We start from the raw sequence: 15,814 nt of genomic DNA on the forward strand, positions 1-15,814 counted from the left end.
TGCCAGAGCGTAATCGGACAGCAGCACAGTCTCGACTACGGCTCTCGCACAATTTACAAATCGGCAAGAGAAAATAATCACTGATCTGTACTGCCCAATAAGTATAACATTGGGCCGAATGCTATCCGATAAAACATCAGATAAGAACTCAGCCGTATTAAACGCTCATGTGACCCCGGCCTAATACTACAGATAGTACACTATGCTATGTGGTTCATCAGAATATCACACCAGAGAAAGAGTTAGAAAGTTACCTCAACACAGCCAGGATTGCTAGTATTACAACCGCGCTGGAAAACTGTTTCAAACTTCTTTGGACGACAATGCCATCTATGACCAGTCCTGTGTAATATGGACTAAATATTTCTCCTGCGATAAAGGAAAACTACATTTGTAAACTGACAACTAGCCACCAACAAAAGGCTTCAGTTTGTGGTCCTGGCTGTGAAAGCAATTTTTTAAAGAGCAGTTCCATCATGAAATGATATCCCATTCACAGATACATTGTTCATGGTCTTATACCAAGACTTGATCCACAATCATGATCCAATTAGGTAAAGCTCTACATGAAAATATATTTCTGCACAGGCTGAGTAGCCTTTTCCCCATTATTGTATATTCACATAGCGTTTTAGCCAGGGGCAAACACCAACAGAAAGGGCCGCTGTGCAAGGACAGTATATGGGCCTTTTGCAGTCCAATAGCTTTGCTATGATAGAAGCCCCTTGCTGTTTTGGAGATGGAGGTGGAACCCTTTACCTCTTGGGTCAGGCTTCAGCTATGATATGTTCTACCCTGGTTTTAGCTGTCAGTGCCTCAGTCGGGACTTATGTCTGAAGCCCTGGAAAATGGGATTCAGATGTTTGCGGGGCCTTTGACCTTATTGACGCTGACAAATTCACATTGTGCTCTGTTGGGCATAATTTTTGTCAGTATCCACCTACTGTATAGTAACCACCTTCTTGAGGCAAGCACCAAGTCGTAGTCAACTGTGTTTTGGTGCACAAATTTAAATAGGCAGACACTGCTGAAAAGGATGTCCAACAGAGCACAATGTGACTTTGTTTCCATCAATAAAGGCACTGGATGCATCAGTGCAAATGCACAAAAACTTGACGGAGCCATTGAGAGTAGGCTAAAATGTAATATGAGCATAACCTAACTGCTGTATGGAGGATACGGAAAACAACAAACCCCCTAAATGTCCTCCTAAACTGTTGCCCCAGTTTTTGATCTTTGCATACTGGGATAGACGTTGTTGTAAAGTGACTAGCAATTCCAGATGGAATTGCTTTTTAAAATTTTGAAAAAAATAAATTACGTGGACAATATCACAATGAAATAGCATATTTCAAGCAAATTATTGACTAATAAGAATATATGGAGCATATGTCCACCTACAGACAAATTTTTATAGATTATATATAGAATGTACATACATCATCAGTAGAGATGAGCAAATACATTTGCGGGGTTGAAGAATTCCCATCTGGCGGCCATTGACGTGGCCCTTGGATCACGGTTCGACGAATCTATTCGCTCATCTCTAATCCTGAGCATGTGCTAGCTCTTACATCATGGTGGACATAGTTGGGATAATGATATCGAGTACTGCCCTTGGAAGTCATGACATTATCATAGGAGCAGTAAAGAGAGCTACCAATGCAACTGCCAGTATATACACTGCGCAAAAAAATAAAGGGAACACTAAAATCCCACATCCTAGATATCACTGAATGAAATATTCCAGTTGTAAATCTTAATTCATTACATAGTGGAATGTGTTGAGAACAATAAAACCTAAAAATGATCAACATAAATCACAACTAATATCCCACGGAAGTCTGGAGGTGGAATGATGTTCAAAATGAAAGTGGAAAATTAAGTTACAGGCTGATCCAACTTCAGTGGAAATGCCTCAAGACAAGAAAATGATGCTCAATAGTGTTTGTGGCCTCCACGTGCCTGTATGACCTCCCTACAATGCTTAGACATGCTCCTGCTGAGGCGGCGGATGGTCTCCTGAGGGATCTCCTCCCACTAAAGCATCTGCCATCTCCTGGACAGTCTGTGGTGCAACGTGACGTTGGTGGATGGTGCGAGACATGCGTTCAATCTGAATTAAGATCTGGGGAATGGGTGGGCCAGTCCATCGCTTCAATGCCTTCATCTTGCAGGAACTGCTGACACACTCCAGCCGCATGAGGTCTGGCATTGTCAAGCATTAGGAGGAACCCAGGGCCAACCGCACCAGCATATGGTCTCACAAGGGGTCTGAGGATCTCATCTCAGTTCCTTTTTGGTAGAGCATTGAACAGCAAGGTGGATTGTTGCTGAGAGGGAAAAAAAAAAAAAATCTTTAAATCTTCAGCTTAGCGAGTGTGAGCGAGCTGAGTGTGACCTGAGTGTAAGTGTGAACGGCGGTAAGTGTGACTTGTGATTCAGTCTGTGTTTTATTAATACTTTGTATTTATTTTTATTTAACTTTTCTGTCTGGTGCAATCCCCATTAGTAAATGTGCTCCACTATTGTTAATGCCATCCAGTGCACATCTTGCCACATGTATGCAGTCCTTGATCAGCCGGTCGAGGGTGCATACTGCTGTGCGAGATGTGAGCACGTTGAGCATTTGGAAGCCCAGATTCTGGATCTAAATGTGCAGCTGGCAACACTGAGATCCATAGACAATATGGAGAGGAGTCTTCTGCTCACTGAGCAGACGCTCAATGGGATAGATGTGGGGGGGATGGTAGGATGGAGCTGCAGGACAGTGAAGTAGGTAGCTGGGTGACATTCAGAAAGCGGGGTAGAGGGAAGAGTGCCAGGGAGGCTAGTCCTGATCTGGCACACCCCAATAAGTTTGCTAAGTTGGCAGATGAGGGGGGTGCCAGTACAGGGGTAGCACTGCTGCAGCCAGGCATGTCCTCTTAAAGCCGGAGGAGTGACTGCTACAGTAAGAAGGGAAATAGGAGAGCAGGGCAGGCCAGACAGGTGCTGGTAGTGGGGGACTCACTTATTAGGGGAACAGATAGGGCAATCTGTCACAAAGACAGGGATCGTCGGACGGTGTGCTGCCTACCTGGCGCTCGAGTCCGACACATCGCTGATCGGGTGGACAGATTACTGTGAGGGGCTGGTGAGGACCCAGTGGTCATGGTGCACATTGGCACAAATGACAAAGTTAGAGGTAGGTGGAAGGTCCTTAAAGATGATTTCAGGGAATTAGGCTGCAAGCTGAAAGCAAGGACCTCCAACGTGGTATTTTCCGAAATACTGCCTGTACCACGTGCCACGCCAGAGAGGCAACGGGAGATTAGGGAGGTTAATAAGTGGCTCAAGAATTGGTGTAGGAAGGAGGGGTTTGGGTTCCTGCAGAACTGGGCCGACTTCTCAGTGGGCTACAGGCTCTACGCTAGGGACGGGCTGCACCTCAATGGGGAAGGTGCAGCTGTGCTGGGGGAGAAAATGGCTAGAAGGTTGCAGGAGTGTTTAAACTAGGGATTGGGGGAGAGGGTATTCAATTTATAGGAGGGGAAGATAGGGCAGATAGAGACCTGGGCACAAATAAGGAAGTTGGGGGTGGCGGTGGCATGGGGGGTGGGGTTAGAACAGTTAATAATTTAAGAAAGAATAGAGGTACAGAGAGGAACATCAAGTGCATGTATACTAATGCCAGAAGCCTCGCCAACAAAATGGACGAATTAGAATTAATGTTGTTGGAGCATAATTATGACATGGTGGGGATATCTGAAACATGGCTGGATGAGAGCCATGACTGGGCTGTTAACTTGCAGGGCTATAGCCTTTTCAGAAATGACCGTACAAATAAGCGAGGGGGAGGGGTGTGTCTGTATGTAAAATCGTCCTTAAAACCCATCCGGTGTGATAATATAGGTGAATTTAATGAAAATGTAGAGTCCCTGTGGGTGGAGATAAGGGGAGGGGGAAAAAATAATAAATTACTGATAGGGGTTTGTTATAAATCTCCAAAAACATTGGAAGCAATGGAGAATATCCTCGTAAAGCAAATAGATGAAGCTGCGACTCAAGGAGAAGTCATTATTATGGGGGACTTCAACTACCCTGAAATAGATTGGGGAACAGAAACCTGCAGTTCCAGCAAAGGTAATCGTTTTTTGACAACTATGAGAGACAATTACCTTCACAACTGGTTCAGGACCCAACAAGAAGGGGGGCACTGCTAGACCTAATATTAACCAACAGGCCAGACCGCATATCAAATATATGAGTTGGGAGTCACTTGGGGAATAGTGATCACAAAATAATAAGTTTTCGTGTATCCTTTAATAAGATGTGTAGTAGAGGGGTGACAAGGACACTAAACTTCAGGAGGGCAAATTTCCAACGGATGAGAGATGATCTTGGTGCAATTAACTGGGACGATATCCAGAGACATAAAAATACACAAAGAAAATGGGAGACGTTTATTAGCATCCTGGATAGGACCTGTGCACAGTATATACCGTATGGGAATAAACATACTAGAAATAGGAGGAAACCAATATGGCTAAATAGAGCTGTAAGGGGCGCAATAAGTGACAAAAAGAAAGCATTTCGAGAATTAAAGGAAGTAGGTAGTGATGGGGCATTAAATAAATACAGAAAATTAAATATATTCTGTAAAAAGCAAATCAAGGCAGCAAAAATTGAGACAGAGAGACTCATTGCCAGAGAGAGTAAAAATAATCCCAAAATATTCTTTAACTACATAAATAGTAAGGAACTAAAAAATGAAAGTGTTGGCCCCCTTAAAAATAGTCTGGGGGAAATGGTGGATGAGGATGAGGAAAAAGCCAATATGCTAAATGACTTTTTTTCATCAGTATTTACGCAAGAAATTCCCATGGCAGACAATATGATCAGTGATAACAAAACTTCCCCATTAAGTGTCACCTGCTTAACCCAGCAGGAAGTACGGCGGCGTCTAAAAATCACTAAAATTGACAAATCTCCGGGCCCGGATGGGATACACCCCCGAGTACTGCAGGAATTAAGTACAGTCATTGATAGACCATTATTTTTAATCTTTAACCCCTTCACCCCCGGAGCTTTTTCCGTTTTTCGCTCCCCTCCTTCCCAGAGCAATAACTTTTATTTTTCCGTCAATTTGGCCATGTGAGGGCTTATTTTTTGCGGGACGAGTTGTACTTTTGAACGACATCATTGGTTTTACCATGTCGTGTACTAGAAAACGGGAAAAAAATTCCAAGTGCAGTGAAATTGCAAAAAAAGTGCAATCCCACACTTGTTTTTTGCTTGCCTATTTTGCTAGGTTCACTAAATGCTAAAACTGACCTGCCATTATGATTCTCCAGGTCAGTACGAGTTCATAGACACCTAACATGACTAGGTTATTTTTCACCTAAGTGGTGAAAAAAAATTCCAAACTTTGCAAAAAACAAAACAAAATTGCGCCATTTTCCGATACTCGTAGCGTCTCCATTTTTCGTGATCTGGGGTCAGGTGAGGGCTTATTTTTTGCGTGCCGAGCTGGCATTTTTAATGATAGCATTTTGGTGCAGATACGTTCTTTTGATCGCCCGTTATTGCATTTTAATGCAATGTCGTGGCGACCAAAAAAACGTAAATCTGGCGTTTCGATTTTTTTTCTCATTACGCCGTTTAGCGATCAGGTTAATGCTTTTTTTTTATTGATAGATCGGGCGATTCTGAACGCGGCGATACCAAATATGTGTAGGTTGGGGTTTTTTTTAATTGATTTATTTTGATTGGGGCGAAAGGGGGGTGATTTAAACTTTTATATTTTTTTTATTTTTTTCACATTTTTTTTTACTTTTTTTTTTTACTTTTGCCATGCTTCTATAGCCTCCATGGGAGGCTAGAAGCAGGCACAACGCGATCGGCTCTGCTATGCAGCAGCGATCATAAGATCGCTGCTACACAGCAGAAATGCCGGTGTGCTGTGAGCGCCGACCACAGGGTGGCGCTCACAGCCACCGGCGATCAGTAACCATAGAGGTCTCCAGGACCTCTATGGTTACAATGTACAAGCATCGCCGACCCCCGATCATGTGACGGGGGTCGGAGATGCGCTCATATCCGGCCGCACGGCCGGATGCGGTAGTTAAATGCCGCTGTCTGCGTTTGACAGCGGCATTTAACTAGTTAATAGCGGCGGGTGATCGCGATTTCACCCGCCGCTATTGCGCGCACATGTCAGCTGTAAAAAACAGCTGACATGTCGCGACTTTGATGTGCGCTCACCGCCGGAGCGCACATCAAAGCAGGGGACCCGACATCTGACGTACTATTACGTCAGATGTCGGGAAGGGGTTAAAGAGTCCATAATAACAGGGTCTGTACCACAGGACTGGCGTATAGCAAATGTGGTGCCAATATTCAAAAAGGGGACAAAAACTGAACTCGGAAATTATAGGCCAGTAAGCTTAACCTCTACTGTGGGTAAAATCCTGAAGGGTTTTCTAAGGGATGCTATACTGGAGTATCTGAAGAGGAATAACCTCATGACCCAGTATCAGCACGGGTTTACTAGGGACCGTTCATGTCAAACTAATTTGATCAGCTTCTATGACGAGGTAAGTTCCGGACTGGACCAAGGGAACCCAGTAGATGTAGTGTATATGGACTTTTCAAAAGCTTTTGATACGGTGCCACACAAAAGGTTGATACATAAAATGAGAATAATGGGGATAGGGGAAAATATGTGTAAGTGGGTTGAGAGCTGGCTCAGGGATAGGAAACAAAGGGTGGTTATTAATGGAGCACACTCGGACTGGGTCGCGGTTAGCAGTGGGGTACCACAGGGGTCAGTATTGGGCCCTCTTCTTTTTAACATATTTATTAATGACCTTGTAGGGGGCATTCAGAGTAGAATTTCAATATTTGCAGATGACACTAAACTCTGCAGGGTAATCAATACAGGGGAGGAGAATTTTATATTACAGGATAATTTATGTAAACTAGAAGCTTGGGCTGATAAATGGCAAATGAGCTTTAATGGGGATAAGTGTAAGGTCATGCACTTGGGTAGAACTAATAAGATGTATAACTATGTGCTTAATTCTAAAACTCTGGGCAAAACCGTCAATGAAAAAGACCTGGGTGTATGGGTGGATGACAAACTCATATTCAGTGGCCAGTGTCAGGCAGCTGCTACAAAGGCAAATAAAATAATGGGATGTATTAAAAGAGGCATAGATGCTCATGAGGAGAACATAATTTTACCTCTATACAAGTCACTAGTGCGACCACACTTAGAATACTGTGCACAGTTCTGGTCTCCGGTGTATAAGAAAGACATAGCTGAACTGGAGCGGGTGCAGAGAAGAGCGACCAAGGTTATTAGAGGACTGGGGGGTCTGCCATACCAAGATAGGTTATTACACTTGGGGCTATTTAGTTTGGAAAAACGAAAGCTAAGGGGTGATCTTATTCTAATGTATAAATATATGAGGGGACAGTACAAAGACCTTTCTGAAGATCTTTTTAATCATAGACCTGAGACAGGGACAAGGGGGCATCCTCCACTTCTGGAGGAAAGAAGTTTTAAGCATAATAACAGACGCGGATTCTTTACTGTAAGAGCAGTGAGACTATGGAACTCTCTGCCATATGATGTTGTAATGAGTGATTCATTACTTAAATTTAAGAGGGGCCTGGATACCTTTCTTGAAAAGTATAATGTTACAGGGTATATACACTAGATTCCTTGATAGGGCGTTGATCCAGGGAACTAGTCTGACTGCCGTATGTGGAGTCGGGAAGGAATTATTTTCCCCAATGTAGAGCTTACTCTTTGCCACATGGGTTTTTTTTTGCCTTCCTCTGGATCAACATGTTAGGGCATGTTAGGTTAGGCTATGGGTTGAACTAGATGGACTTAAAGTCTTCCTTCAACCTTAATAACTATGTAACTATGTAATGGCAGTCAGGCTACCTCTGGCGAGCACATGGAGGGCTGTGTGGCCCTCCAAAGAAATGCCACCCCACACCACTACTGACCCACTGCCAAACCGGGCATGCTGAAGGATGTTGCAGGCAGCAAATCGCTCTCCACGGGCTCTGGCAGTGCTCCTCCTGTTCCTCCTTGCACAAAGGCTGAGGTAGCGGTCCTGTTGCTGGGTTGTTGCCCTCCTACGGCTCCCTCCATGTCTCCTGGTGTACTGGCCTGTCTCCTGCTAGCGCCTCCAGCCTCTGGACACTACGCTGACAGACACAGAAAACCTTCTTGCCACAGCTCACATTGATGTGCCTTCTTGGATGAGCTGCACTACCTGAGCCACTTGTGTGGGTTGTAGAGTCCGTCTCATGCTACCACGAGTGTGAAAGCACAACCAACATTCAAAAGTGACCAAAACATCAGCTAGAAAGCATTGGTACTGAGATGTGGTCTGTGGTCCCCACCTGCAGAACCACTCCTTTATTGAGTGTGTCTTGATAATTGCCAATAATTTCCATCTGTTGTCTATTCCATTTGCACAACAGCATGTGAAACTGATTGTCAAACAGTGTTGCTTCTTAAGTGGACAGTTTGATTTCACAGAAGTTTGATTTATTTGAAGTTATATTCTGTTGTTTAAGTGTTCACTTTATTTTTTTGAGCAGTGTATGTATATATATATATAATTATTATTATTTTTTAATAGTTTACCCCTATAAGGTAACACCACAATCTTTTTATTGTTCATTTGTCTCCTTAATGCAAAGTTAAACAACTTTATAAATGGTATTCATTAAAAATTGTTCTACTATTTGCTGCTGCAGTGTCTGTAAGTCCTTTATGTGGCTGAGTAATCTGCAAAAATGGAACAAATTCGTCATAGCTCCAGCTCATGGTTCTAATGGTTCTCACTGCTCTCCCCTCCCTTCTGTCACTGTCCAAGATAGCAGCAGAGAGGGTGTTGAACATAGATCTGTAGTGATTAGGTGAGAAAGTACCTAAAGTTCCGTGGAGGGCAGAAAAACATGCAGTAGATAAGGAGGAAAGCATATGAGGAGCTTATAAATAGCATACTGGACCTGTGCTGTGCAAATTAAGACAGCAAGACCCAGGATGCACACAGATGTCACAATCAGTCTTTATTACTGAGAGAGACACTCATTCCTACAAGAGAAAAAAATGAAACTTGGCTGTAAACTGCATTTCAGGTGGTCTGAAAATGAATAAAATAGTGGAGATTGTAGACTGCAACATAAGGTGTATATACGCTGAAAGATTATCATTTAAAAGTATTACGGTAGACGTTCCACTGCCGAGAAAAATGGCAGCCTATACACACTGAACGGTTTAGTACAGATTGTTCTATTACAGATTGTTCAGTGCCCTTCATTTAGCGCAGATTGCTGTTTAAACAGGCTTTCATATGACTGCCGATAGGTAAATATAATTTAGTGCCGCCGTTCAGCCCTTTAATGCAATTTTAATACCTATCTGTTACCAATGACATGTAAAATCATATTTTCGATATCATAGGTGTCCATAGCCTTTATGTATTAAACAGGCTTCGTCCATAAAGGGTTACATTTCTTGCTGACTCTCAATGATTTGCATCCTGTCAAGTGGAATCTCTACAGGAGGCACAGAAATGAAAGGTGGCCATAAATCTTAGACAAAATGTGTCTGACCACATACACAGCCTCCAGCCATGGCTTGCAGAATTGTGAATGTACTGTACATAGCTCAGGACTCACCCACCTCCCACTCACTCAAGGTCCACATTTTAACATGTCAAACTTGAGATAGGGATATAATAGGTCTACCATGAAGCTTATTATTGTATTTTACTAATATTTTCTTCCTTAATAGGTATGTTTTGTATGTTACTTAATATATGTCTAAGCTACTTACAGGAATGTGTATGTACTCATGTCTTTTCCCCGGTTTATAGTATACCTTTGTTTTGTTTTGCTTTCCTCTCCTGTGGACATAGTATAGAACCTAGAGAGAATACTGTGGGCCTGTTTCATCATTTGTGGGGGTTTTCAAACCACTTGTCTTTTTTTGTATTGTTGTTTTCATAGCTGTTTTTTTGCGCTAAATTATTCAAAATGGCGCACAAGCTTTATAAATTTTGATACTTTTTAGTACAAAAAAATTGGACCAAAACATTGCGCTAAAATATATAATGTATAGAATCACTCCGGGTGGGGGCTGGACTACATTTGCAACAAATTTGGTGACTTAAGTGATTAGTTGAGAGGTATTTGTGCCAAACAAATGGCGACAAAGCAGTGATAAATCGGGTCCTGTCTGTAAAAAGGATGACGGTTTGTGACTTCTCTCAGCAAGACACACTAAGGGAAGCTCGACACTAGTCTAAGGCTAATTTCACGCTAGCGTCGGTACGGGTCCGTAGCAGTGCGTCGGGCCGACGTACCGACGCATGCTGTGAAATTTCTGCAAGACGTGGGCAGCGGATGCAGTTTTACAACGCATCCGCTGCCTATTCTGCAGTCCGGGGAGGAGGGGGCTGAGTTTCGGCCACGCATGCGTGGTCGAAAATGGCGGAGGCGACGCACAAAAAAACATTACATGTAACGTTTTTTTGTGCCGACGGTCTGCCAAAACACGACGCAACCGTCGCGCGACGTGTGGCACTCCGTCGCAATGCGTCACTAATGCAAGTCTATGGAGAAAAAACGCATCCTGCAGGCAACTTTCTCCAAAACGACGCCTTGCGACGGCCGTCACACAACGCTAGTGTGAAAGTAGCCTTACCCATTTGGTACCTCCGGCTGGCTGAAGAAGTTCAGTGACATAAATGGAGCGCTATTTATTTCATGCTAATGTTTTCTACGTTGCTTTCAATTGCATTAAGAGATCCAGTAAATACTGATAATGTATCTATCACAATACCAATTATTCAATTTACATATTAGACTGAACTGCAAGATTTAAGCATGACTTACCTAACGTGCATAGAAGCAGGAAGAGAAATGCAATCATCAAATATCCAGAATCCTGTTTGGAGTAAGATAATAATCTTCCTACAGTGGCTCCCGATATCTCACTTTTTGCATCCAGTTTTTGTCTGCCCTCCTGATCCTCAAACACTTCAGAATAAGATCTTCCCTCCTGTCTGCAAGGGGTCACCTCACCCATCTGTTTCCATGCTAGGAGAGTGACAGCTGAGGACACCCACGTCCACACCAGAAGGCTCCAGAACCAAGGATCTTTAACAGGCTTATCATCCTCAGAGTACAGCAAGAGCTTAATCATGGCATAGGAAGCAATGAGGTAGCACACCAGGGTCATAGGGGTTAGGGACGCCTGCAGCCTCCGAGGACCATTCATCCGATTCCATGCTACTCCTAATACAGCTCCAAGAGATATGGAGGCTCTCAGCAAAGAAGTTCCCCAGACGTCCGACATGGAATTAAATATATTAAATTGCACTATGTCTTGAATAATACTCGCCTTTTTACAGCTGCAGCTGTACAATAGGGTGGACACAGTAATGTCGCAGGCTATGAATATCACGGTGCAAACCATAACATAAAAAGGTCTCATTGTTGCTGCTTCTTATAGTACCACGTAAGGTACGTCTTCTGTAACAATCCTGGAAATGATCATAAGAGGTACAGTAGTATTATCACAGATATTGATGACACATTATTAGGAAATGGCATAAAATGTAACAAATCTTCTGTCCATACAAAATTAGCTCCTCTCTCTACAATGATCCATAATACTGTAAGAGTGTGTTCACACAGTGCTTTTATGCAGCCTTTTTTTCCACATGAAAAATGCAGTGTTGGCAATAAAAAAGCATTTATGATGATTTTTTTTCATGCAGTTTTTTATGCATTCAATTGAATTGGTAAGAAAACAATAGCAAAAATGCTGAAAGATTTGATCATGGGAATGAGATTTTAGAAATCTCATTTATTTTGCTGCTACTATATACGGTAACTCTGCATTTTTTCCGCACTAAAACCACATGGAAAAGGTCAACGCAAACGCTACGTGTGAACAAGCCCTAATAGCAATCTTATTGTAATCCTATTGACCAAATTTGAAGCTTCCCCTTAGGGCACAGACAGACGGCCATATAACGCGTGTGAGGATCACATCACATTGCACGGACTTGCCCTGAACCTCTCCTGACCTGAGCAGGACAGCGTGATGTATTTCTATGGAGCTATCATGCTCAGGTCAGGAGAGGTGCCAGGCCATTCTGGGGACTGCCATGTGATCCTTGCATGAAAAATACCACCATCTGTCTACACCCTTAGTGTTAAAGGAGTTGTCTCACAAGGGACATGTATGGCATATCCATCTTATATGCCATAATTGCCTGATAGGTGGGGTCCTTCCTTTGAGACACGCACATTTCTCCAGAATGAGAGGCACTTGTTACGGCATATGCCCCATCATCAGTGAGTGGAGAGAAGGCGGCACAAGATTAACGGCTGGTCTGAATTAGTCCCATGGTACTGAATGAAGATTTGGCACATGATCCGCTACCATTAGTTACTGCTGGTCAGGTCCCCAAGGTGGGAAAATTCCATGTGTGGTTTGCTATTAGAACTGTGACTTTTACCTGTGAATCTTTACTTTTGCATTATTTCTTCAACTCAATATCCAATTATCATTCCTTTGGTTTACAACTAAACTTTTAAACAACTTTTGACATGCTATAACCACATTTCAGAAATGTGATCGTTGGGGACCTGGGTCTTAAGACCCCAGCAACTGTCGAAACCAAGGGGCAGTGACACTCAGCTGATTCCTGGGACACCAGCAGAGCAGTGTAAGGACTCAAAGTATACTGAGACTGGTGCTAAGCCTATACTGAGGATTTTACATAGTATTTGTAGGGTGCTATTGTGTCGCTTGACAGACCATCCAGATGAGGCAGATTTTAATTAGTTGGCTATTTAAACACACCAATTAAGAAAGCTATTGATCAGATATACTATGTGGGCAAAAAAAAATGGACACATACACATTACACCTTAAAGGGGGTTATTTTTTTTACTTATTTAAATGCATGTAATTCAGACTAAAATCACTTTTGCAAACGGGTATAATAAAAAATGTGGCCCCATTTGTCTCATATAGACCCTGAATTATACTGTCTATTGCTGGTAAGGTTTTAATACTAGAGGTTAGGACCATCCAGATTTGGGTACACCTTGACGCTGGTGGGATGGCTTTTACGCTTCTTTTGATCAAAAGCGGCGTTTACTAAGTGTCCAATGTTATTACATGCACCATTGATTTTACTTATTTATTTACAGCAAGGCATATGTTCATTTTGTTTCTGTCTTTTGTTGTCTGTTTAATGGCCAGTTTGAACATGCTCCTATTTTGCATGCATACCAACTTATACTCCAGTTCATTTTTTCAGTTATTCTTCATCAACCAAACTTTATAGTTGCCACAATCCAGTTAGACAGGTAATATTCTCCTCTTCTCCAGGGTGGTGTTACTTACAAGGACATACATTTTTAAACAGAAGAAGCATTCTGTATTTCTCAGGCACTAAAGATACCAATTCAGCCTTGACAGAACATATGGCGGCATAGAAACTCAACACTCAAGATAAGATGCAGTGATAGAGATCTCATCTTAGCCTGGGATATCAGTGACAAAAAGAGCAGTAAGATGCTGTTCACATCGCATCTGAGTTTTAGGGTATGTGCACACGTTGCGGATTTCTTGCAGAAATTTCCTGAAGAAAACCGGAAATTTTCTGCAAGAAATCCGCATTTTTTTTTTTGCGTTTTTTTCGCGTTTTTTTAGCATTCTGCAAGCATAATTAGCTTGCAGAATGCTAAAGTTTTCCAAGCGATCTGTAGCATCGCTTGGAAAACTGACTGACAGGTTGGTCACACTTGTCAAACATAGCGTTTGACAAGTGTGACCATCTTTTTACTATAGATGCAGCATCTATAGTAAAAGATAGAATGTTTAAAAATAATAAAATAAAAAAAAGGTTATACTCACCCAGACATCTCCTCAGCGGCGTCCGTTCCTCTTCCTATAGCTGATCTGTGCGCACAGGACCTTCCGTGACGTCACGGTCACGTGAGCGGTCACATGACCGCTCACGACCAATCACAGGACAGTGACGTCATCGGCAAGGTCCTTCAGCGCACATCAGCTACAGGAACCGAAGCGACAGCATGCAGTGGAGGCGGGAAGACATCGAGGGTGAGTATAGGACTATTTTTTATTTTAATTCTTATTTTTTGACCACTTATATGGTGCCCAGTGCGTGGAGGAGAGTCTCCTCTCCTCCACCCTGGGTACCAACCGCACATAATCTGCTTACTTCCCGCATCGTGGGCACAGCCCCGTGCAGGAAGTAAGCAGATCAATGGACCCCTAGGTGTGCGGAATCCCCTGCAATTCCGCATTTTAATGAACATGTTGCTTTTTTTTTCCGCGATGCGATTTTTTCGCGGAAAAAAAGGCTACATTTGCACAAAAAATGCGGAATACACTTAAAATAATGGGAGGCATATGTAAGCGTTTTTTTCGCGTTTTTATCACGTTTTTATAGCGAAAAAACGCGAAAAAAATGCGAAAAATACTTAACGTGTGCACATGGCCTTAAGGCTATGTTCCCACAAAGAGCTTTTGGTGCGTTTGTGACGATGCGTATTTCTGCTGAGTCAAAATCGCAGCGTCTTACAATTCCAGCAAAGTGGGTGGTTTTAAAGTGCGTGTTTCAAAGCGGCAACATGTCAAGTTCTCTTGTAGGTACGCTGAGTTTTCTGTGCGGAATTTACCCATAAAATTGCATTAGGTATTGAAATTCCACAGGTAAAAAACGCACACGCGTTTTATGTGCGTTTCGGAGGCCGAAATGCATAAAAAAACTAACGTAATCTACACTCGCTGTGGCATGTAAAAGTTTAGGCACCCCTGGTCAAAATTACTGTTATTGTGAACAGTTAAGCAAGTTGAAGATTAAATGATCTCTAAAAGGCCTAAAGTTAAAGATGAAAAGTTTACTTTGTATTTTAGACAAATAAACATATATGTGTGTATATATTCATCTTTTACATTTTAAAAATTACAAAAAGAAGAATGGGCGGATGCAAAAATGTAGGTACTCTTGGGAGATTTGTGCGCTCAGATAAATTTAACCAAGGTTTCAGACGTTAACTAGTTCGGGTTATGGCTTGCTCACTACCAGTTAGGAAGGGTCAGGTGATGTAAATTTCCCAGCTTTATAAAAACCCAGCCTCCTCTAACCTTGTGCAAAAAAACAGCAGCCATGGGTTCTTCTAAGCAGGTCCACAAAGCAGGAGAAGGCTATATGAAGATAACAAAGGGTTTTCAAGTTGCCTTTTCCTCAGTTTGAAATGTAATTAAGACATGCTAATTAACAGAAACAGTGGAGGTCAAAATAAGGTCTGGAAGATCAAGCAAAATTTCAGTGAGAGCTGCTCGTAGGATTGCTAGAGAGGCATATTAGAACCCCCGCTTGACTGCAAAAGACCTCAAGGCCGGGATCACACTCGGGTCCGGAGCGCTCAGCTGCAGAGAAATACATGCAACCGCACACTCCGGTCCTGAGTTCCGTCGGCAGTGCCGCATATTGAGATGCGAGACTCGTGCGAGTTTCTCGCAAGTGTGATCCCAGCCTAAGAAAGATTTATCAGACTCTGGAGTTGTGGTACATTGTTCTACTGTTCAGAGACACCTGCACAAATATGGTCTTCATGGATGAGTCAGCAGAAGAAAACCTCTCCTGCATCCTCATCACAATATTCAGCATCAGAAGTAACAAGCCTGATGCATTTTGGAAACAAGTCCTATGTACTGATGAGGTTAAAATAGAAATCTTTGTCCACA

The 15,814-nt window shown here is 42.6% G+C and overlaps 1 protein-coding gene across 4 annotated transcripts in view; it reads right to left on the reverse strand.

Annotated features, from left to right (window-relative positions):
- The window catches only part of ABCB9 (ATP binding cassette subfamily B member 9), a 159,039-nt gene that overhangs the window by 136,212 nt on the left and 7,013 nt on the right, over positions 1-15,814 (reverse strand). For all 4 annotated transcript variants that reach the window (XM_077293173.1, XM_077293175.1, XM_077293176.1 and 1 more), the window contains exons 2-3: positions 10,912-11,561; positions 255-369 (exon numbers count right to left, since the gene is read on the reverse strand). In XM_077293173.1, the coding sequence (XP_077149288.1) occupies positions 255-369; positions 10,912-11,512 (716 nt within the window). In that variant the 5' untranslated portion in view covers positions 11,513-11,561. The remainder of the gene's footprint in view (positions 1-254; positions 370-10,911; positions 11,562-15,814) is intronic.

This window comes from Ranitomeya variabilis, chromosome 1, assembly GCF_051348905.1.
Source record: "Ranitomeya variabilis isolate aRanVar5 chromosome 1, aRanVar5.hap1, whole genome shotgun sequence".
Lineage (NCBI taxonomy): Eukaryota > Metazoa > Chordata > Amphibia > Anura > Dendrobatidae > Ranitomeya > Ranitomeya variabilis.